This window comes from Corylus avellana, chromosome 1, assembly GCF_965113065.1.
Source record: "Corylus avellana chromosome 1, dhCorAvel1.hap1.2, whole genome shotgun sequence".
NCBI lineage: Eukaryota > Viridiplantae > Streptophyta > Magnoliopsida > Fagales > Betulaceae > Corylus > Corylus avellana.
In genome coordinates, this window is record NC_142490.1 from 10,605,299 (window position 1) to 10,628,233 (window position 22,935).

The window sequence follows — 22,935 nt, forward strand, 5'->3', positions numbered from 1 at the left end:
AAAGATACGTGACACTTTTGAAGATTGAGTTGGATGAAATTTAGATTCATAGATAAATGAGCTTTAATTTACTCTTCAAAAATGTTGCAGGTGTGTTGAAGAATCTAATGAAATCTCTTTCAATGCATTCCCCAGTACACCCAGAAAAATCGTGCATGACGGGTTTTCTTTCGTTATTATTTTCAAAACAAGAGGAAACAATTTCGTGTGTCTTGTTTTTGTTAGAAAAAAGTGAACAATCTCTCTTTTTAACATGAAAGGAGCCCCTCATCGCACTGCTGGCTTTGGGATTACAAAACAACCATAAAAGCGGCCAATTGATGATGATCACCGCTTAGTGATCCATCGGGATGCAAAGCTTCTAAAAATGGGTTTGCAAGGAAGTAAAGAAAATAACCCTTCACAATCCATCGCACAGAGTAACAACTAAGAAAGAAAGGGTTTGTGTTTCTTGGAGGTTGTCTTGTTGGTATGAAGAGGAAGGTGTGAAGGGAGTGAGGCTTATATAAGAAAGAATGTCGTTGGAAAGGAATCTTAATCCGAGACTGAATAGGAAATCATCTGTTTCAAACGTGAACTAGTATTTTAGAATGTCGTCATTTTTTGGAGTTTTAGTTTTCAAGTGACTAACCCAGCTCTTGTGGAAATTTTCAATTGTTAAAGATCATATTTACGGCATTCTAATAGAGTCCCAAAGTCGGTGAAAATAATTTATGTTGTTTGGGGAGAGTATAAAAGCCCAAGACTTATAACGTATCATTGCTGGATTGTGCATAATAGATAAAGATAGAAATTTTCAACTTTGTAAGAAATTTTTTCCAAGTTCGTTTCTAAAAGTGCTAAGTGCTAAGAGCTAAGTGCTATGTGTATCTTATCATATAATAGCATTAATAAAAAAAAACTTAAAAGATACGTGACACTTTTGAAGATTGAGTTGGTTAAATTTAGATTCATAGATAAATGAGCTTTGGTTCTAGGACTTCTCTGGATACAACACTTTGTATGTATGCACTGCATACGGGTTTATAGATCAATGTATTTTGTCACTGAATTTGACAATTCAAAACCCAACAAGGGCATCATTCAACTATAAATAGGTCATTCTATTGTACAATTATCTGTATATCAGAAATACAAAATTTTTCTCTATATTATCTTTCTGTTGTCTTTTTCTATATGGTATTAGAGCCACCATTTTCTTTATGCCTCTGTTACCCGTCAGTACATTGCATATATCTTTTTTGAGGAATACAAGATTTATAAACAAATTTTACAAAAAACTTTTACAATATAATGTGGCACAATATGATTGGAAATGAGATAAATTCAACTTTTGAGAAACCCAATTATATTGTGCTACATCATGTTGTAAAAGTTTTTTTTGTAAAATTTGTTTGTAAGCCTAATATTTTTCTCTCTTCGATCAATGATGAAATTTTTGAACTTATTAGAAGGCTACAATTCTCTCGTTTAACACCCACGCGCGGTGCATAACCCTAGGCCGGTTTTATGGGGTGGTTGGACCACTCCTAAAAAGTTATGGGGTGGTTCGACCATCCTTCAAAGACCAATATATATATATATAAGATTTTAATAGTAATTATAGTACTATTAAAAAAGAGATTTTATTTATAGTATTATGCATCTCAAAGTTTCAAAGTGATTTGTTAAACCAAAAATTTTTAATTCGAGTCGATTGCAAAAGTGCAAAACATGTTTTAGAAAAAGATGTTCAAAACATAGCAAGTAAACAGATTTTTGCCAGATGGCAATCAATTTTAAGCATCTTTGATTTTGATATTGAATACATCAAAGGAGATCAAAATTCTATACTTAATTTCCTCACTCGTGAATTTTTGTAGGGAAATGATGGCTGAAAAGCCACAATTTAGTAAAAACAAAAATAAAACACCTTCCATCACGTCACAAGCCCAATCACCATATAGTCTTGAGCCCATGACATGTAAACCCCTATGACACATGTTCACCCATTAACATGTTAAACAAGTTTCGGGTTCTTGGTTTCCCAATATATACTTTTTCATCCACTTTAGCATCTCAAAGTCATTCGGACCCTTACCAGTTGATATATATATATATAATTTAAGGGTTATCCTTGGGTGACCGAGGGGTGGCTTGCCTCACCCCCATTTTGTAAGTTGGGGGTGGCTCGGCCACCACAAAGACCCTTAGGGGTGGTTTGGCGACCCCCAGACCGGCCAAGGATGGTTCCAGTTAGGGCTAGTAAAACGGGTTCACGTGTCGAGTTCGTGTCAACCCGGTTAACCCACCAGCCCGATTATCTCAACCTGAACACGACATGTTTATTAAACGAGGTAACCCATTTATGACCCAAGCATGTTTAACCTAAGCCTTAATCCTAAAACAACATGTCATATTTGTGTTAGGTTCGTAGGTTAAATTGTTTAACATAAGGGATAAATACCTCAAACCTTCCTAGGATTTGCTAACTTTATTTTTTTTCTCCTGGGGTTTCACTTTTATCATAGGACCCTCCTGAGGTTTCACTTTTATCACAGGACCTCCCTAAGGTTTTGATAAAGGACTAAGTTAGTCCATCCGTTAGGACTGACACGTGGACCAATCTGATGTTGACACGTGGCACATATTTAATTTTTTTTTTATAAAAAAATACATTTTTTTTTAAAATTTAAAAAAATTAAAAAAAATTAAATATGTGCCACGTGTCAACATCTAATTGGTCCACGTGTCAGTCCTAACGGTCAACTAACGGATGGACTAACTTGGTCCTTTATCAAAACCTCAGAGGAGTCTTGTGATAAAAATGAAAGCCCAGGGGAGAAAAAAATAAAGTTGGCAAATCCTAAGGGGTATGAGGTATTTAACCCTTAGCATAAATCATAACCTTAAAACTATGTATCATGTTTGTGTGGAGTTTGTGGGTTAAATTGTCGACCCTAGCTCTAGTCACCCTTTTTTTCAAAGAAAATTTCTTAATTTTAATGAGGTATAGAAATAGGTGTCGATTTTTTTTTGAGGATATTGACGAAAATTTTCGTTAATTTATAAATGGAAGTTGGAATAGCATGCCAGGTCAGCACCACATTCGGACAAATAATAGAAAAAGTTAAGAAAGCTAAGCACCACGTCTGTTCCAATCCAAAAACTCTTCCGCTCAACTCCTCCCAAGACGAGACCAAAAAGCAATCACAGCACGCCACGGCACACAAAATATTTTCCCGATGTACAACAGTACCCCTAACCAACACATTCAATTGACCAAAACACCCACTCACTCATGCTTATATTCATTTCCTCTGCCACTCGGTCACTCACCGAGCTCCGAACCATGGCGTCCATGGCCACCCTCCTCCGTCGAAGGATCCCTCACAAACCCTTCCTCCTCCAAATACGCATATTCTCCAACTCTTCCTCAGAGAACCAAACCACGCATCGCATAGAGAAGATTCTCGTAGCGAACAGAGGCGAGATTGCGTGCAGAGTCATGAGGACCGCGAAGCGGCTCGGGATTAGGACAGTGGCGGTGTACAGCGACGCCGACAGAGATGCGCTACACGTGAAATCCGCCGACGAGGCCGTCCGTATCGGTCCGCCCCCGGCTCGGTTGAGTTACTTGAACGCGTCGTCGATTGTCGAGGCTGCAATGCGTACCGGTGCGCAGGTGAGAGAGGAATTATCTGTTTTGGCTGGCAAGAAAGTGTCGGAAAATGAAAGAAAATCAATTTTTTTAAAAATTTTTTTGTTGGGTGGCTGCTTGTTAGTGTATAGGATTAACTGGTTATGTTATTGATCGTCGAAGTTAATACTTTGTACTGTTTATCATTAGTGGTTCAATCATGACATAGTTAATGTTAGAATAATATTTGAATTCGAACAGTTCCCTTTTGTTGAGATTGCAGAAATCTAAGCCATCCCTGTATGTTGGTCCTGTGTAAGAGATATGTGGGTCCGCATATTGGACAGTTTAGATATTAGCGGGGAGTATGGTGAATTGCTTCTTTGATGAACATGGTCAACTTGTGTACACGACTGGTGCAAGTATCAATATGTAGAGAGGTGTCTAGCATAACTATGCACCATATCTTTTGGATTTTCTTTTTAACAGTAATGTTGATTTTGGTTTCTGTCACTGTTGCATCAAACAGTACCATCAGTTTTGTATCTCCATCGATTCAATGCTGTTAGCTGTTTATCATGTAAAGTCAGTTTTTTTTACACTGGTAAATGGCTGTTGCTTAGCATATTGGCTCTTATGGTATATGTAATTGTTTTATTGTTACGTTCTCATTTTTCGATTGGCTCGTTGATGTTTAATATTTGTTAGGCGCAGCTTTGTTTCACTGGTAGATGATTGATTACTTAATATTTTGGACATTGCAAGGACATGCTTTCAGAGTGGATATCTTCTTTTGATAATTAGGCTATCCACCCTGGCTATGGTTTCTTATCGGAGAGTGCTGATTTTGCTCAAATTTGTGAAGATAAGGGTCTTACATTTATTGGCCCTCCTGCATCTGCAATCCGCGACATGGGCGATAAAAGGTACAACTCACTGCCTTTCTTCTTCTTGTTCATCACTTATTTCTATTTTGTTCTCAACTTCTCCTGTAATTGTTGCTGTTGCTTAATATGGTTTAGGATTGGGGATGTGGGAAGTTCTTTCTATTAAAACATCCATCTGTAAAACCGAATTTGCAACTATCAGATTACTTTTATTCTTTTACAAGCATGTGGGTTTTTGTGTGGTGCACACACTCATGCATGTGGCCATTCCTTCCATATCCTGTACAATTTTATTATTTTATCTATAAAGAACAGATTCTCATTGATTGGTGCTTAATTGGCTTGCAGTGCATCGAAGAGAATAATGGGTGCAGCAGGGGTGCCACTGGTTCCTGGATATCATGGTAAAGAACAAGATATAGATCTAATGAAGTCAGAAGCAGACAATATTGGGTATCCAATCTTAATAAAGCCAACTCATGGAGGTGGAGGAAAGGTGTATGACCCCCTTGCATATCTTCTAATCTATAATGATGTTATCATAATTGTATAAATGGTGCTAGTGTTATGTATATGGTGTTGCAAAGTACATATACTAAAATATAGATTGGCAAAACGTCTTCCCTGATGTGCTTCATGAGCCTGTATTTTTGAATGGGTTCTTTCAGACCCTTTTCTAATAATTATCCTCCTACATTAATGAGGCTCTATTCAAGTAATGATTTTGTCAGCATGGTCCATTTGCCATTTTTCTGAGTTAAAAACACTAGGGAACATATGTACTGATTTAGGGTTCTTTGGAATGCAACACGGTTGTTCTAGGAAACCCTTGCCCAGGGTATCTATTTCTCATCAGCTGCACTTCAATCTTGTTTCAAGGGTCACAAATTCAATGGTGACATCCCCCAATAAAAATTCGATGAAACTTTCAGAAATATAAATGTAGTGTACATATTTTAGCCATGATACAACTTATAATATGTATTAGTAATCATTGTGTCAAGTACATGCCTTTGCCATTTCCACTGGTTTAACAGACTAAAATGTAGATTTATTCATTTATTAATAAAAATGTCGGTATAGCCTTTGCAACAGGGCAAGAGAAAAGGGCTTCTTCAATTAGGATTACCCTTGTCATGCCTGATGATCATATTTTTTCAGATGAAGTTCTTACAATGTGCATTTTCTAGGGTATGAGGATTGTAGAGGGTCCAAATGAATTTGTTGAATCTTTCTTGGGAGCTCAACGTGAGGCTGCTGCTTCTTTTGGCATAAACACAATATTGCTGGAGAAATATATCACACAGCCGAGGCACATAGAAGTGCAGGTTCTGCTGTTCTTTGTAATATTTGTCTGGGTTTTTATTCTTTCTAAAAGTAGTTCATTATTTGTAATGTATCATAAGCATTTATTTTCTAAAATATCCTGATGGTGCTCTATCTGGATTTTAATTTGAGAAAAATTAGCCTCAGACTTATCAAAAAAAATTAGCCTCAGACTTCTCCACAATTTAGTGGAAACTAATGTATTTTACTTTTTGGTAGACACTTAAACTGCATTCAATCTGATATTCATCATATGCTTGGATTGCCTATCAGGTTTACATATTGATTAATAGATTCCCTTCTGTTTCATATTATAGATATTTGGGGACAAACATGGGAATGTTCTGCATTTATATGAGAGGGATTGCAGTGTGCAGAGAAGACACCAGAAGATAATTGAAGAAGCTCCAGCTGTAATGATAGTTTTCTGGATTTTTTTTGTTTTGGTTTGTGATTGTAGTTCTTCTAAAGTTGTAATGGAAAACTCTTTAATGCAGCCAAACATTTCCAATGATTTCCGCTCCCACTTGGGCCAAGCTGCTGTGTCTGCAGCCAAGGTGAGGTTTCTTAATCTGTTGAACTATCTAATGTTTGTGCTTGTCATCTGATAGGTGTAGGATGTTTGCAAATGATATGATTAGTTTATGAATGTGTATATATGCACACATGCACGCATCCATGTTGATAGGTACATACATATTATGGGAAATGCTTTGGGGCTTAATGTCCCCTCAGAAACTTAATACTTATTTACATTGAGCTAACACCTTTGAGTAACTATTGATATCATTGTACTAGTAATAATTGAGGAACTTATTGTGGGGTTCCATTCATAGGTTTATGTAACACCCTGGTCCCATTTGGGAAGATGAAGAGTAGCCAGCATAGAGTGGGTGATTTATAAAGATAATCATGAGTGCTAAGTCCCACATTGTCTAGTTATTAGGTAAAACTGAGTTTTATAAGGAATTCTAGGAAAATTTCAAATTGACTAGTCCTTTTGGGGTGATAACGTAGATATGGCTAGTGCTTTTTCCTAGGCCGTTACACATGGTATCAGAGCCAAGTTGTAACGCCATGCCATATGGTACTAGAGCATTCGTGACGTGACGTGACCTTGACGAGGAAGTCAGAAGTTTAAGAGGGAGAGTTTGTAACACCCCGGTCCCATATTGGATAGATAAGGAGTAATCTATATAGAGTGAGTGGTTTATAAAGATAGTCATGAGTGCTAAGTCTCATATTGCCTAGTTATTAGATGAAACTGAATTTTATAAGGAATTCTAAGAAAGCTTCAAATTGACTAGTCCTTTTGGAGTGATAGTGCAGATGTGGCTAATGTTTTTTCTTGGGTTGTTATAGTTTATCATACTAAAGATTATTTAATTACCTGAGCTTTTCCGTATATTTTCTAGGGTTAATTATACTTAATTATACAAATGTATTCTTTCATGACCAAGTTGGGTCACCTGCTGATTGTAGTGAGAAAACCTAATAACAGATTTTGAACTGGGTTTGATTGGTCCCCTGCATTTCATTGTTTTTTTTTTTTTTTTTTTTTTTTTTTTTTTTTTTTTAATTTGTCATTGTTTTTTTTTATAATATGCTTCCTGCCTTCAGCAAAATGATAAAGTAACATTACTAAGACCCATTATCTGATTGGTCCCAATTAACAAATCTATTGTCACTATCAATCAACTTCTTGTTATAATTTAGGGATAAATGCAAAACTGATCCATGTGGTTTGGGTTTTGACAAATAGCTCTCTGCGTTTTTTTAATATATAGTTTATATTTAGTTTTTAGTATTTTTTTATTGTGACACGTTACACTGTGATTGGTACTGATGTGGCTCATTAATGGATTCTGTTAACTTTTCTAACAATTGGGACCTATTTGTTTGTTTTTGGTTACTGTAAGGAGTGTTTAATCACTTTTTAAAACCTAGGGAGCTATTTGTCAAAAAAAAACAATTTAAAAAATTAGATGCTCTTGCCCGTTTCGAAAATCAAGAAAATCACCATAATGGAATGTGATACGCCCCTCGTTTGAAGCTCCGGCCTGGAGAAATTCCTCAATAGGAAGAAGAACCCATGTTCATGGGTTACTGGACTTTGCACAGACCATGTCGGTGGAACCTCCACATATGTTGGTTGTTCATCTAGGCAAGAAAATTGAACTTATGTCAGCGACGGATTCTACCATGAATTTGGAGGCACGGTTGGGTGCGATTGTGCTTTGTACGAGAAGCCTAGGATCTCGTACATTGAATCCTCTAGCATCTGCAATTGCACCTAGAGCGATTATGCTTATTGTGATCTTGCCCATTTCAAAAATCAAGCCCATGAACCCATTTCACAAATCACACGAAATCAAACAAATGATTAGACGCTCTCACCCATTTTGAAAATCAAGCAAATCACCGTTCTCTATCTATCACGCTATGTCAGTGTTGTCTGGTGAAGGAATGAAATGGAGATAAAAGTTTTGGGAAAAGAGAGAGGAGAAGAGAAAAATAGTAAAAAATTAAATAGATGCGTGAATAGTGTTGCTACATGTAGCGTGACACTGTTCACAAATGGATACAAAATGCAAAATGCATTTTTTTTTTTTTACATAATCTGATGTGGCGGCACTTTTACTCATTTGCTTAGCCATTTTTCATAAAAGTGCAATATGGCTAATCCAATGTGAGTGCTCTGAGTGGCGCCCGACATGTAAGAATTTTTAATTTTATTTGGGAGATAAGGGACAAGTTGATGTTCAAACTCATGACTATTGTTGTGATACCATGGCGAGTGGTTGATTTATTTGCTTGCTGATGGATTCCTGGCAGCACTCGGATTGCCGTTGTTTGGAAGATGGTGCATTTATGCCTTTTGTGGTATTTGTAGAGGAAAATGAATGATAGGTCTTTTGAAGACAGCGAGAGGACCTTGGAGGAGTTGAAATCCTTATTTTTCAACACTTTGTATCTTTGGACAGCTGTTATGTTTCTCCTTAGCGATTAGTTATCATGATTTTCTTATTCTTTTGCCCCTATTTCCTAGGTGGCTTCCCTTGTATACTTCTTGTATACATGTGGCGCCTTACGCTTTTAATGATATTTCAATTATTTATTAAAAAAAAAAAAAAAATCCCAAAAGCAGAAGTTGATAAAAAATAGTTAATTTAATTACTTAATTAATATTCTACATTCACCCACTCACATGTGGGCCTCAAATCTCTCTTAATAAGTTGGACCAGTTCGTGAAATATTTAAATAAAAATTTTAAGCTTTTGAGGTAACTGGTGATTTATTAACTAGTCTTGGCCTACACGGGACATAAAGTATTGGAATATTAATTAAATGATTAAATTTACAATTTCCTATCAACTTAAACTTTTAACACAACTGGTGATTTAACAAGAATCTTTAGATTGGAGTGTCATCTACTCAAGTTTGTTGTGGTTAAAATATTGAAGAGTATTAATAACAACTAATAATTAGATAGATGAGGGTAGTAAGATATGATTAGACACGTGGAAGCTTCAAAAGTGGCTGAGAGTTTTTTGACAGCACCACATGTGGTTTGGGGTTCCAAATTTTGGGCCAGGGAAGTGTTTCTTTGGCTAGCTTTAAAACTTGATTTGCAGCAAGAGCATTTTTTGAGTATCTGCCCTATCCTCCATCCTCTTTTATTCTTCTTCTTATTAGGCTTTCTCTTTATTTTATACTGTGTATCCATTCTTATGCAATGGCTCTTTATGCTATTTAAACTTGATTGTATTGGCCTCCCTCTAAATTGTTAAAACTTTTGTTTTTTATTTTTTATTTTTCTCACATGCTGCTGTTGTATCTCCAATACATAGCACCTTCCTTTTCAGTGATAAACTTCATTATCTGCAAAAACCTTATTGATACCATAAATTTGTCTCTGGGGAGAAGTCCAATGAACTTGTTCTATTTCTAGTCGTTTTTGTAATAGTTTCCTTTGACATGTCTTTTGAGTACTTTCATTTTACCTTTTCTCCTTTTGTATTTTCCACTAATGTGAAGTTTATTGATACATAAAGGCAGTTGGATATCACAATGCTGGCACTGTGGAGTTTATAGTTGATACAGTGTCAGGCCAATTTTATTTTATGGAGATGAACACCCGTCTTCAGGTACTTTTGTTGATATATTCTCTCTCTTTATTTTAAATCCACATGCTTTACAGGGTCCTAATGGGAGCATATACATGCAGGTTGAGCATCCTGTGACTGAGATGATTGTTGGTCAAGATCTTGTAGAGTGGCAAATCCGTGTTGCAAGTGGAGAACCTCTTCCCATGAGCCAGTCACAGGTGCCCTTGTCAGGTGAATATAACTTTGGCAAAGTCCTTTTGTAAGAGTTGATCTTAGGTGCTTTCTGTCACCTGTCTTTTCTTTCCACCACCCGCCACCTTCCTTCATTTTGTTTTGTTTGTTTTTCCTTTTTCTTTTCTTTTCTAGGTTTATGCTTGTTTACATGTTAGGAAGGAGAAGGGAACTTGACATTGTGTAGATACTATCACCATTAGATCCCACAATAATGAAGAAAAGGTCATGTGCTGGATGGAACTGTGGCTGAATAAATCTTTTTTTTTTTTTTTTTTTTCTGCTTTATTTTGTTTTTTTTAGTAGATGGAAGAAAGGTCTGTAAGATACTTGATTCTCTTTGTTCCTCTATCAGCTTGGTGGCCTACACATTGAAATGGCTACTTCTATGTTTGGAAATTGGAATACAATCTTTTTCTGCTAATGAACTGAATTGATGATAGCAAACTAGAGTTTTTAGTTATTGGCAATTGATAACTGTCTTATGACTTAGGCTGCATAATTAAGTTGGAGTCCTTGAATTTTTAAAAATTAGAAGATGAAAAAATGAATTCTGTTATTTCGGTTGTCTTGAAGGGCCATTTTCATGACATTCTCAAAATTTATTGCTGAGATTTTTAATATATTACCATTTTTCATAAGGCAAATATGACATAGGTCCATTTCGTAAACTAGCTCTTCCTAATTAATTAAAAATACACTATTTGTAAAGAATAAAATTTTAATTGTTTGAATTTTTTCACTAATACTATGTTACATTGGTATAGAGCAATAGTTGAGTTTTCACATCGTACATGCACTATATATGTTCACTTATGGAGGTCCTAGGTTTGTATAATTTCTCTTTATCATGGCAGGTCATGCTTTTGAAGCCCGAATATATGCTGAAAATGTACTGAAGGGATTTCTTCCGGCAACTGGAGTTCTTCATCATTATCATCCTGTTCCAGTGTCATCAACAGGTCAATTGCTTCACATGTCCACATTACTTATGTAGTAAAAAAAAATGCTTCAGCCCACACTTGGTGCTGTTAAAAATAACTTGCGAGATTTTCTAATGGCCATTTTTCCTTCCCACTATACCGTTGCATGTGAGATATATAGTTTATTGAGATTTCCTTGCCCTTTTGGTGTATCTCTGTCTGCTGCTCATGTGGAACCTGTCTTTTAGCAGTTCGGGTTGAGACAGGAGTTGGACAAGCTGACACTGTTAGCATGCATTATGATCCTATGATTGCTAAGCTTGTAGTTTGGGGAGAAAATCGTGCTGCAGCATTAGTAAAATTAAAGGATTGCTTGTCAAAGTTTCAGGTATACTTGATTTCAGAGTTACATCGCAGCAGTGTGACAGAGTCTATTATAGACAGTGTTACAACTGTTGCGCATTTATCCATTTATTTCTAATTTGTAGCATACGTGAGATAATTCCATTTATTGGATATCTCTTGGGCCTTGGGGCCATATGGTAGGATGATATCCAAATATATAAGCTTCTGGTCTGGATAAATAGGAAATATGTATGATAAATTAGAAAAAAAAAATTGGATGGTTCAGATGGCCTGATGGTTTTACATATCAAATTTTGGAAAGGGAGATCCCTTAAATGGCCAAAATAATATAATGCTACATTTGTGCAAAGGCTGGTATTTCAGTGCATCTTTTGGTTTTGTGGACCATTCGTAGGATCTTAGTGTATTCCTCAGAACTACTAGGTTCTACAACTTTGTGGAAGTTGTATTTTTGAACAGTTCATTTCTTCTTGAGACATATTGCATCTTTTAGACACACTTAATCCTGATTGAATCACTGATGTTATTGTTCTTTGATAGGTTGCTGGTTTACCAACCAATATCAAATTTCTCCAAAAACTTGCGAACCATTGGGCGTTTGAGAATGGCATTGTAGAAACTCATTTTATTGAACGTTTTAAAGATGATCTCTTTGTTTCTCCATCCAATTCAAAATCAGCAAAAGAAGCAAATGATGCTGCTAGACTTGGTGCAACCCTGGTTGCTGCGTGTGTAATCTCAAGGGAACATTCGGTATTGAAAGACAATCCCCCTGGTAATTGAAGGCCCCAATCAGTCAATTCTGTCTTGGGATATAATAGCTATTAAAAGCACTTGCAATATTTACAAATGCCAGTGTATTCAGGGGGCAACAAGTCACTCTCCATATGGTATTCTTCTCCCCCTTTTAGAGTCCATCATTGTGCCGCACGTACAATGGAACTTGAATGGGAGAATGAATATGACAGCAGTGCATCAAATCTCTTCACACTTTCAATTACTTATAAGCCAGATGGAAACTATCTGATTAAGGTATGCATTCACTTGTAAGGCGTTTAAGAAGATGGTTTTTATTGGCTGGTTGTACTTGAATTTGAACTTATTCATGTTAAGAGAGCAATTTCTCTTATCTTATCTTTTCTTTTTCTCGTTATTTTCCCACAAATTATATCATAATCTTGGGTTATTATTTTTGGTGTTATTCATGCTGCATATGTAATTATAGACAGGAGAAAACTGGTCCCATTGTATGGAAGTCAAAGCAGCAGATCTAGGTAACCATGATTTCAGAGTTGAAACTGATGCTGTAAGCATGGATGTCAGTTTAGCTGTTTACTCTAAGGTAAATAACTTTCTCTGCATGCATCTTTAGCAGTGTAGATAAATTAATTTATAGGCACTCTTTTCTGCAGTTTCCTTTATTCTTACTTATTTATGAACAATCATAGTATAGCTAATTATTGATTGCCAATTTGTGCTGGCAGGATCAGACTAAGCACATTCATATATGGCATGGGTCACATCATCATCATTTCAGACAGAAAATAGGGCTCGAGTTATCTGATAATGATGAAGTTCAACATAAGCCCAGCTTTCATACCGCATCCCACCCTCAAGGGACTGTTGTGGCACCCATGGCTGGTTTAGTGGTCAAACTTTTGGTGAAGGATGGGACAAAAGTGGAGGAAGGACAACCTATATTAGTCTTAGAAGCAATGAAAATGGAGGTTTGTACTCATGCTTCTTGCATTTTGCATCTAATAATTACTTTTCTGATAATTTCCAATGCCAAACTTATAATTTTTTACCCTCCCTCTAAAAGCATGTTGTAAAGGCACCATGTGCCGGGTGTGTCCATGGGCTTCTAGTTACAGCTGGCCAGCAAGTTTCCGATGGCAGTGTTCTCTTCAGCATCAAGGTTAGTCATTTCACTTTGATTCACTTGACAGGAGCTGATGACTTGAAATGGTTACAATTTAAATGACCGTACATATAATTGGTAGTTGGTATGTAATTAGGACAGAATGGCAGCATATGATGGATACTGTCTCATACTGGTTCTCCTATTGTGATTTATATAAGAGTCAAAATGGAGGGAAGCACCCATATAAATCTGTAGACCCCTTCAAAGCTTGCACACGGCATGCAAGCTCCTGCGAGGCTGCTGCTCAACCCACAGCTGCAGTTCACCAGAACTGGCATTTAGGGCTGGGAGTCGGTAGAGGCTCTTCCACCTACCACCCCTCCCATTGTCAGAAAGTCGGTAATTTCACTGACTTTTTCTGACAAGGGGGAGTACCATAATTAACCATCACTGCCAACCCAGTGACGGTGACAGACGGTACTCGGGTTGAGCCTTGGTAAGCATTGAGAGACAGCGAGTGACTGAGAGTGAGAGAGAGGGCTGCATCATTTTTTGGCTGAGGGCTGCCTGTGGGTGACTGGGCTGCCTGTGGGTGACTGAGAGGGAGAGAGAGGGTGTGTGAATGAGAGGCAAAGCATTGAGAGAGTTAGAGGCCAAGGGAGGGACTAGATTTAGGGTTGAGTGTTGACTGGTAGAGAGAGTTTCTAGAGAATGCGATGCATATATATGCATCTAAAACGGCATTGTTTTTTGGCTAATAAAATGACACCTTTTAAATAATTAATAAAAAATAAGTAAAAAGCAATGTCAGGGCTGGTCAGTGGCGGAACCCCAACTTTTGAGATGTTCTGCGGCCTGAGTATGTAGGAAATCATATTTCTTTGCTGCCTACAGGCGGAAAGCCACCAGTGGCGGCCAGTATTTGGCCTGTAGGCTGCAGGCGGCCATTTTGCACAGTTCTAGTGGCACTTAAGATTTAAGGGAGGCGATCACACAAATGCAGTCCACATTTGCTTAAAGATATTGGAAGTGAGTATGTTTTATTTCTTCATTAAGGAAGCAAAAGAAGGAAATAATTAAAAAAAAAAAAAACCAGCCTAGAACAGTCATTGGTGTATCTCTTTTGTGAGAAGAAGTGCCTATGGAATGTGCTACTGTTGCATCCAAATATACAGCATCAATACCTTAGTTTTAATGTGGAAAGCAGTAAATACCTTTCAAATAAGATGAACTCAGTTTAAACATGTGAAGTATACTTGAATTGCAAACAAACACTCTTAGTTTTAGACATTGTCAGGCTTTTACGTCATTACAATTTACCATTATTATCATTGTTGCTGCTTTTTGTGTTAAAAATCACCAGAGCTCTGGATGTATTAGATCCCTGAATTTATAACTTGGTAGACAATATTCCTTGTGTTGGATTGGAAAATAGTTACGAGATCAGCTCTTGTATAATGAATAGTAATTATGGTCAAGCATAGCTTCCTACAATATTTGCATGTTTAGCTAAACATGTGATGACTAGAGATTTTGTACCTGTGCAGGATTAGTAGAATCATCATGCTTCTATGTTTTCCTGACAAATCATAGTAAGGCAGAGCTCATCTTGAATTGTGCTCAGAATGGAGTCAGCTGTCTGCATTTCTGCTGTAAGAAAATTGACATTTATCCCTTGTTTACATGGTTTATTTACCTTCTTCAAAATGTAATAAAAATCAAATAAAATAAATAAAAAGAAAATACTCTTGCAGACTTTTCAATACGGAAAAGTAAAGTTGATGGTTTTCCCCCGCCCTCCCCCGGGAGGTGGCGAGCTTGTCTCTTTACCAGTCAATATTTAGCTTCTTCTTTTTTTTTTTTCTTCTATTTAGCTTCTGATTATAAAGAATACTTAATTAATTTCATCAGTTGCTGGATTGACTGGTAAATCAGGGGCTAGATTTTTCTTAGGAGAATCTTCTTAATGAGACTCATCTGAGATTACAACATGATGACGGATTTTCTAAGTGACTACTGACTAGGCAAATAAAGTAATTTAGAATTTTTCCCATGAAATACAAATAGTGTCTGAAAATTTGATATAGAGCCAAGTGGAAGGAGACATGGCATTAGACAAGGCAGTTGATGTGGATCCTCTCTTGATGTAACTTGTAATCCCTCCCAGTTCTAGAATGACCACCACTCTACACCTCAAGAGATAGCGTGGAAGTCATGCTGTTTTCCTTTTTCTTTACAATAAAAGCCAGTGTGCCGTACCAGACCAGGTATTCAAATTTGGACGGTTTGTCAAGGACCTTAAATGCCACGTCAATGCCGTTTGAATTTGGGCACTCAATTTTTCTTCGAGTTGTTCTTAAATCCGGAATAAGAGTCGAAGAGTTTGATCAATTTAACTAAGTAGGTTGAATCAGTGTTTATTTATATAATCTTATACTTATACTTTGACATAGCCCAAACCTGACATACAACATTTATGATCGATAATTTTTGACACGATTTATAAACCCAATACAAAATTAGCAGAGAGTTGAATTAAGGCTGATCTCTATAACTTCGTACACGTGCATCGATACGACAAAACTTAACACGTGAACACGAATTGTCACCCCTAGTTTGAATGTATTATTCTACAAAAAAAGAGTAGTACTATATACCGCATTTTTTATCTCATAATACTAATTGATGGCCTCAATTTTTAATGATGAGTTTTGGAGGTGTTATGAGTCACAATGAAACCTCATTTGCTAGAAATTTTATTTATTTATTTAATTATTATTATATATTAAAAAAAGTTAGTTGGAGAAGCACCTAGGCCAGAAAACAGAAAAAGGATGGTTCCATATATATTCCAATGCCGGAGAAGACAGCCTACGTATGGGGTGCTTCACGAGGACAAATAGAGGAATATGCTGCTCCACGGTCCACCCAATTGCTCCCTCCCCGGTGGGATATCTAAAGAATATGTCATTGTTCATTACAAAGAATAAACACAAGGCTCTCCCATTTGAGGATGGAACTTTGATTTTTCAGGCCCCTAAAAGTCAATTGCTCAAAACTATATTTATCGAAAAATCTTTATTAATTATAACAATAATAATAAAAAATAAATTGCTAGCCATCTATAGGCTGTGGAATTTAACGAATCACCCCCCATCTGAGATATCACTGGCCAATGCCCAAAACACCCTCTGTTATATTCTCTCTTCTATTATTATGCTTTTCAATTTTTTATTATTTAAAATACCACTACTGTTCTTTTAAAATCAAATCTTTACTTTTTAATTTCATCCCCACATTTAAAATGTTAATTCCGGCTCTAATGTGAGGATGACAAAAGCACACCGGGAATGATAATCATAGACAAATGCTATGTAGAGTATGTTTGAAATTATGTTTGAGAAACAGAGCTTTTAAGTTTAAAAATAAAAAAATAAAAAAAGTTATTTTGTCAAAAGTACGTTTTGACAATTTTTGGACATTTTAAACTCTTAAAAGTGCTTTTAATTTTTTTACCAAACGAGTACTTTTTTCTTCAAACTGACTTTTTGAATATTAAACACATACCCAAACATGCTCTTAGTATTCTCTCATTGTCTCTCTTTGAAAATCAACCATTAAATTCGTAGAACCCACACTTCATTTATGTTGATCTTACAAATCTAATCATTATTATTTTTTAAAATATATATATATATATATATATATATATATATATATATATATATATTAAATAGTATTTCTCGACGTGGTAGACAAAATTAAGAAAGGGTCAAGAAATGAATTATGTTTTTGAAAGAGGAAAACTAGTCAGAATCCTCTCAAATAACTGATTTGCATGTTTCATGCACAAGGTGGGTCCCAATCACCTTTTATTGGTCAGGCAGCATGTATGGAAGGTACGGTCAATCTTCTTGTCATTGCCCAAACTATATATATATATATATATATATATATATATATATATCAATAATAAATGGGTTGTTTAGGTCATTTTTCAAATGTACACAACCAAAAAAGAAAAAAAAATCTCAAAAGTATCGGTAAATCCGTTAAACAGAGCAAATAAATAAATAACAGCTCGTCAAATACAAGAGAAGAGAATATTTTTATTTGATTTTGAAAGAGTCACGCAGCTATTTTAGGCCACAACCGCCTTTTTTTCTCTCTGTGCTCAAAATTTTTTTTTTTTTTTTTTTTTTCTAAGTGCTCTATACTTTATTTATTTATTTTTTTGGGTTAAATACTAAATATTCTTTGGAGTTTTATTGTTTTATTTTTTCCTCCCTAGAGTTTGATTTTTATCACAGGAGGTTCCTGTAATTTTGATAATAGACCAAACTTTGTTTATTTATTTATTATTATTTTTTTTTATCGTTTTCCTTGGTCATTCATCCATAAAATCTCGTCCACAAACATCTTCTCTCCTGTCGAATCCACAGATTCAGCACACCCACTTTCATTCATTTTGGGGTATAATTCTCTTTTCTTTTTGGTTTGTGTGGTGGGTTTTTTTGGGGGAGTTTTATTAATTGTTGAAGGTGTTTTACTTGAAGTTATTAGTTTTTATTTTTTAGTTTTTATTTTTTTTTTAATTTTAGTTTATTTATTGTAGGGGGGGAGATTATAGTTCCAGAATTTGCTTCTTCCTGACAATTGCCAAAAATTGGTTATTGGTAATGTGATGAAGTCAGGGTTTTGAGCTCCCAGTTTTGTGGAGTTGGTTTCATTTTTTCTTTCTCTGTGAAATTTTATATTTTGAAGTCTATTATTGTAAACTGAGAAAGAGAAAGTGAAACCTTTTGTTCTTTTCATTGTCCCTTTTGAGTATTTCAATGATTTTGGTGGTTTTGGTTTGAATTGGTAACCAATCAAATGTTAGGTTCATTTTCTCTTGGTTTTGAATAAAAGCTTGCTGGGTGGTTTTGGGTTTCCTTTGTTTTTGCTGTTTTGAACTTTGATTCTTGAATTGAAGTTCAGAAAAATGGATTTGAGCAATGGTGAGGGAGTTGGAGCAGTAAAGGAGGCAGCTGGCAAATACAATGACCATGAAGGGGAGACTGCTTTAAAAGAGTCTAATTCCAAAGAGAATGCCTTGGGTTTGAAGGGAAATGATATTGGTAGCAAAGATATGTTTTTCAGAGCAGATAAGATTGATTTCAAGATCTTGGATATCCAGCTGGAGGAGCACTTGAGCCGGGTTTGGTCGAGGGATAGGGAAGTGCAGACAATCAAGGAAGAGTGGGAAATTGATTTGTCTAAACTGGAACTAAAATATCTTATTGCTCATGGGACTTATGGGACTGTATACCGAGGTAGTTATGGTGGCCAAGATGTTGCAGGTAATTTCTCATTCTTCCTTCTTTCCTTGTACTTGAATTGATCATATATTTGGTTTAATGATATAGTATTTTGTTAGATTCTTTTTATTGGTTATATAAGTGTGTTACTGTGAAAATTGAGTGTATGGTTTGCCATGAATTCAAACAAGAAATATTGGATCGAAGTAAAGAAAAAGAAAAAAAGAAAAAAACCCTGCTTGCGAGCCATGTTGTAAGGAAAAATGCTTTAGGATTCATAGCCTAATACTTGATGCAGCATGGTGTAGTGGATCGAAGAATTAACAAGCATAAAACTCATAACTCTTCCCAAAACCAAGAACAAAATCAAATAGGAGAAAACGAAAACTCTACCTTTGAGTATTTCTTATTGAAAATTGAAGAAAATATATCATAAGTTGTGGCCTAAGCCGTCCTAAGTGAGTTTATACAGAAAAAATAAGTTCAAACCCTTCTAAGAAAGGAAAATAAAACGAAATTGTTGAGTTGCGTTTGAACAGACAAAAGTCTTGTTCGAACGGAACCGATGGAATTCCGCGGTCGAACAGGCTTCGACCGACTATCAACTGAACGCCTCGGGTTGTTGTGCGATGCAGCACTCGGTCGAACGGGCATGGAATATGTTGATGCCGGTTCGACCAAGCCTCTCGAGAAATCATCTCAGTCAAACGGGTATCAAACGGCCATCAACCGAGACTCCCTGGAAGTCCATTCCAAACTCATCCAGTGGGCTCGTTCGAACGCGCACGTCTTCTCCTATCTTCTTCATGAAGTCGAACACCATCTGATCTACATCAATACTTCATTTGTCATGAAGTGTTAGTATGTTTGATGACAAGGCCATGATAAATCGTTATGTTCTGGTGCAACAGCTGAGCTGACAATCTATAGTATCTGTCAAAATTAGTAGTGCACGTATGAAAGATGATGTGTGTTACAGGGGATGGCTTTTGATATATATACTTTGTAGGTTTCCAGTCATTTTCAAACAAGAAATTGAAAATGCTTGTAGGATGTAATGTCTCCCCAAGCTTTTCAAAATTTCTTGACAAAATTCCATTTTGTTCATTACATATAGGCTACAGTTCTTAAGAGAAACGTTCATATTTTAGATAACAGTCTTGCAAATTAGGATTTTTATGTCTTCATAAGCTGTTATCTTGGATTAAGTTTTTTTGTGCTCTGTCCACTTCATTTTTCTAGGTTATCTCCATCCCTGCCTTGGGGTTGCCAGTGCCACTAAGGGCTGCTAAGTCACCATCTTACCATTAAGATATTGACTATTAGTATTACAATATTAAAACAATTATTAGTGTTTTTTTCCTTAAATATTTAGGTTGACACAGAATTTTTCTCTGGATTTGAACTCAGAGATTAGCTACACTGTATTAGGAAGCAATACACACACATATACATATACATAATACATTGAATACATGTAAACCATCTACACATACATGTCTGTTAGTGTTTTCAAACTCTGATGATGTGCCAATTGTCAAGTTAGCAGTGAGCTTTTTCAGTTCTGTGCAATAGCCCCTAAAACATTGATGCTTTGCTAATGGCATTAGTTATGTCGTTTCTATGTTTGTTTGTGCTTTTATTTATAAAGACTCTCTGCCCACTGTTATTCTTTATATTATAGTGAAGATATTGGACTGGGGGGAGGATGGTATTGCCACAGCTGCTGAAACTGCTGCTCTTCGGGCGTCATTTCAGCAAGAAGTTGCCGTGTGGCATAAGCTTGACCATCCAAATGTTACAAAGGTAAAGCTTACTTTTGCTGGTGTACATAATGTGATGTTCTCATGCATCCTTGATGCAATCTGTCTGATACTATGATGGCTTGCATTTCTCTAGTCAGTCCAAGCATGCAAATACATAGCCAAACACACACAAGGAGATTTGACATAATCATTGACTGGTTATATGTGATAACAATAGAAACTTGCATTAACAAGTCTTTCTCCATTTTTGTGGGTTTTCATTGTTTTCAAATGATAGTCTAGTATATCTTTAACAGTTTATTGGAGCTTCCATGGGAACTTCAAATCTTAAAATGCCTTCGAAAAATGCATCAAGTGAAGGTCATGATAATTCTCTTCCATCCAGAGCTTGTTGTGTTGTTGTTGAGTACCTTCCAGGTGGGACTTTGAAGAAATTTTTAATAAGGAATGTGAGAAAGAAACTTGCCCTTAAGGTTGTGATTCAAATTGCTTTGGATCTCTCTAGAGGGTAAGTATATTATTTTCTCAGGCTAGAATTTATTACAGTATGCTGTTGGGTTAAAATTACTTGGATCATGATTATGTATTCTTTAATCCAACAACTTGCAGGTTGAGTTATCTTCATTCCAAAAAGATTGTTCATCGTGATGTTAAAACAGAAAATATGCTGCTAGATGCTGGAAGAACCTTGAAAATTGCTGATTTTGGCGTTGCTCGAGTTGAAGCCCAGAACCCAAGGGACATGACTGGTGAAACTGGTACCCTTGGATACATGGCCCCAGAGGTAACCCACCCCTTGTTTTCAGAAATCAGTTACTTTCTGCCATGGAAAATAGTCATGCCATTTCATTGAAGACCAAAAAATAATTTGAATGATCTATTCATTTTGAGACACTTGCAATTTGAAAACGTAATTTTTAAAAACGTAATTAAGCGTTTGGTAAAACGCAGTTTAATCTTTGAAATAATGCGTTTTTGAAAACACACCCTTTTACTTGCGATTTGAAAACGCAGTTTTTTCTACGTTTTCAAATCGCAAATTTAAAAAAACGTAATCCTAAATGATGCATTTTCTACCATTATATTTAAAATCACACTTATTCGCGAAATCGCAATGTCAAACGCACCCTTATAAGCAAAAGTGGGTCACTAGTGACTTGTTAGTTCTGTTTCTGGCCATAATTTCCCCTTAACGAGATACCTTTTGCAGGTTCTTGATGGCAAGCCTTACAATAGGAAATGTGATGTCTACAGTTTTGGTATATGCTTGTGGGAGATCTATTGCTGTGACATGCCATATCCTAATCTTAGTTTTGCAGAAGTTTCATCTGCGGTTGTGCGACAGGTCTGTATGCTTTTTCACATTACAATATTAGGTTCTCTAGCATGTTACATTGCACATTTATATTCAAAGCAGTTAAATTTACCAACAATTATTAATAAAGAATACTTTTATTACTGTCTATAATCAAATCTTTTGACTCCAGCCAGCCTCAGTGATATTACCATGTGTTTGAAATTTATATTCTCACTTAATAGCCTTAGAATTATTTGTCTCCGAGTCTTTGAATCAATTTGATTGTCAACTGTAGAAAGTGATGTACGTTTGAAATTGTTTCCTGCAGAACCTACGACCAGAAATCCCAAGATGTTGTCCAAGTTCATTGGCAAGCATCATGCGAAAATGCTGGGATGCAAACCCAGAGAAGCGTCCGGACATGGATGAGGTGGTGAGGATGTTAGAAGCAATAGACACGAGCAAGGGAGGTGGCATGATTCCTGAAGATCAGGTTCATGGTTGTTTCTGTTTCAGCACAGCTCGTGGCCCATAGAATATCATAAATGTGCAAATTAAATTAGTTCTGCAGCACTTCATAGCAGGACTACAAATTGTATCAAAACAAGTACTTAACAGTTTTTTGCATAAATAGAAAACAAAAGAGCCAATTTGAAATTTGTTGTCCATATGAGATCTTACGATTCTTACTCATTTAATGTGTGGAAATTTGTTACAAGAATTTGTAAAAGACCGGGTCATCGCCTCTCAACAGGAAAAGAAGCAGGATCAAGCTTCTTATTCTTGTTTATTTTTTCTAATAAAATGATTAAAAGGATATGATATTAAGAGGATCCTAGGCTTTTTTTCAAAAACGGTTTGGAGATTCAATTATTAAAACTTGAGTAGGGCTATAAACGAGAAGAGCCAGGTATTAGATATCCAGGATCGGCTCGTTTTAGAAGACAAATAAACGAGCCAAGCTGGAAAACCCTTGCTCGAACCCGGCTCGTTGAGAAGTTTGACATGCTCGGGATCACGAAAGGCCAATTTCGAATTGAGTCGAGCCCTCAATTGGCTCGAGCTCGAGCTCAAGTTAGAAACAAAAGTTTCAAACTTGTGAAATCGAGCCCGAGCCCGAGCTCAAGCTTGGTTAAAAAGCAATTCAAGCCTTAAACGGGTAGCTCGGCCCGATTAAGGCTCGTTAATATGCCAATTATAAATCTGGTAAGATTCACTAAATCAAGTAAAATTCAAGACAATTATAA

General features: G+C 36.1%; 2 protein-coding genes across 10 annotated transcripts; both read left to right on the forward strand.

Annotated features, from left to right (window-relative positions):
* Positions 1-3,311: 3,311 nt before the first annotated feature.
* MCCA (methylcrotonyl-CoA carboxylase alpha chain) lies at positions 3,312-15,088 on the forward strand. 4 transcript variants are annotated; one of them, XM_088516350.1, is made up of 16 exons: positions 3,312-3,664; positions 4,424-4,545; positions 4,855-5,002; positions 5,697-5,834; positions 6,150-6,245; positions 6,330-6,389; positions 9,888-9,980; positions 10,061-10,172; positions 11,030-11,134; positions 11,344-11,483; positions 12,002-12,236; positions 12,327-12,493; positions 12,687-12,803; positions 12,946-13,188; positions 13,284-13,379; positions 14,873-15,088. In XM_088516350.1, exons 1-16 carry the CDS (start codon positions 3,332-3,334, stop codon positions 14,876-14,878), a joined length of 2,211 nt encoding a protein of 736 aa, XP_088372476.1. In that variant the 5' UTR covers positions 3,312-3,331; the 3' UTR covers positions 14,879-15,088. The 4 variants fall into 4 exon arrangements, with proteins under 4 accessions (XP_088372476.1, XP_088372492.1, XP_088372511.1 ...); XM_088516366.1 differs by having other exon boundaries at positions 11,347-11,483; XM_088516385.1 differs by having other exon boundaries at positions 3,578-3,664; positions 4,385-4,545.
* LOC148587932 (serine/threonine-protein kinase 52-like) lies at positions 14,923-22,356 on the forward strand. 6 transcript variants are annotated; one of them, XM_088516488.1, is made up of 7 exons: positions 14,923-14,977; positions 18,306-18,667; positions 20,310-20,431; positions 20,688-20,899; positions 21,001-21,175; positions 21,602-21,736; positions 22,017-22,356. In XM_088516488.1, the coding sequence occupies exons 2-7, from the start codon at positions 18,310-18,312 to the stop codon at positions 22,221-22,223; spliced, it is 1,209 nt and encodes a 402-aa protein (XP_088372614.1). In that variant the 5' UTR covers positions 14,923-14,977; positions 18,306-18,309; the 3' UTR covers positions 22,224-22,356. The 6 variants fall into 6 exon arrangements, with proteins under 6 accessions (XP_088372614.1, XP_088372566.1, XP_088372589.1 ...); XM_088516440.1 differs by lacking the exon at positions 14,923-14,977 and adding an exon at positions 17,710-17,798 and having other exon boundaries at positions 18,301-18,667; XM_088516463.1 differs by lacking the exon at positions 14,923-14,977 and adding an exon at positions 17,710-17,798.
* The last annotated feature ends 579 nt before the right edge of the window (positions 22,357-22,935 follow it).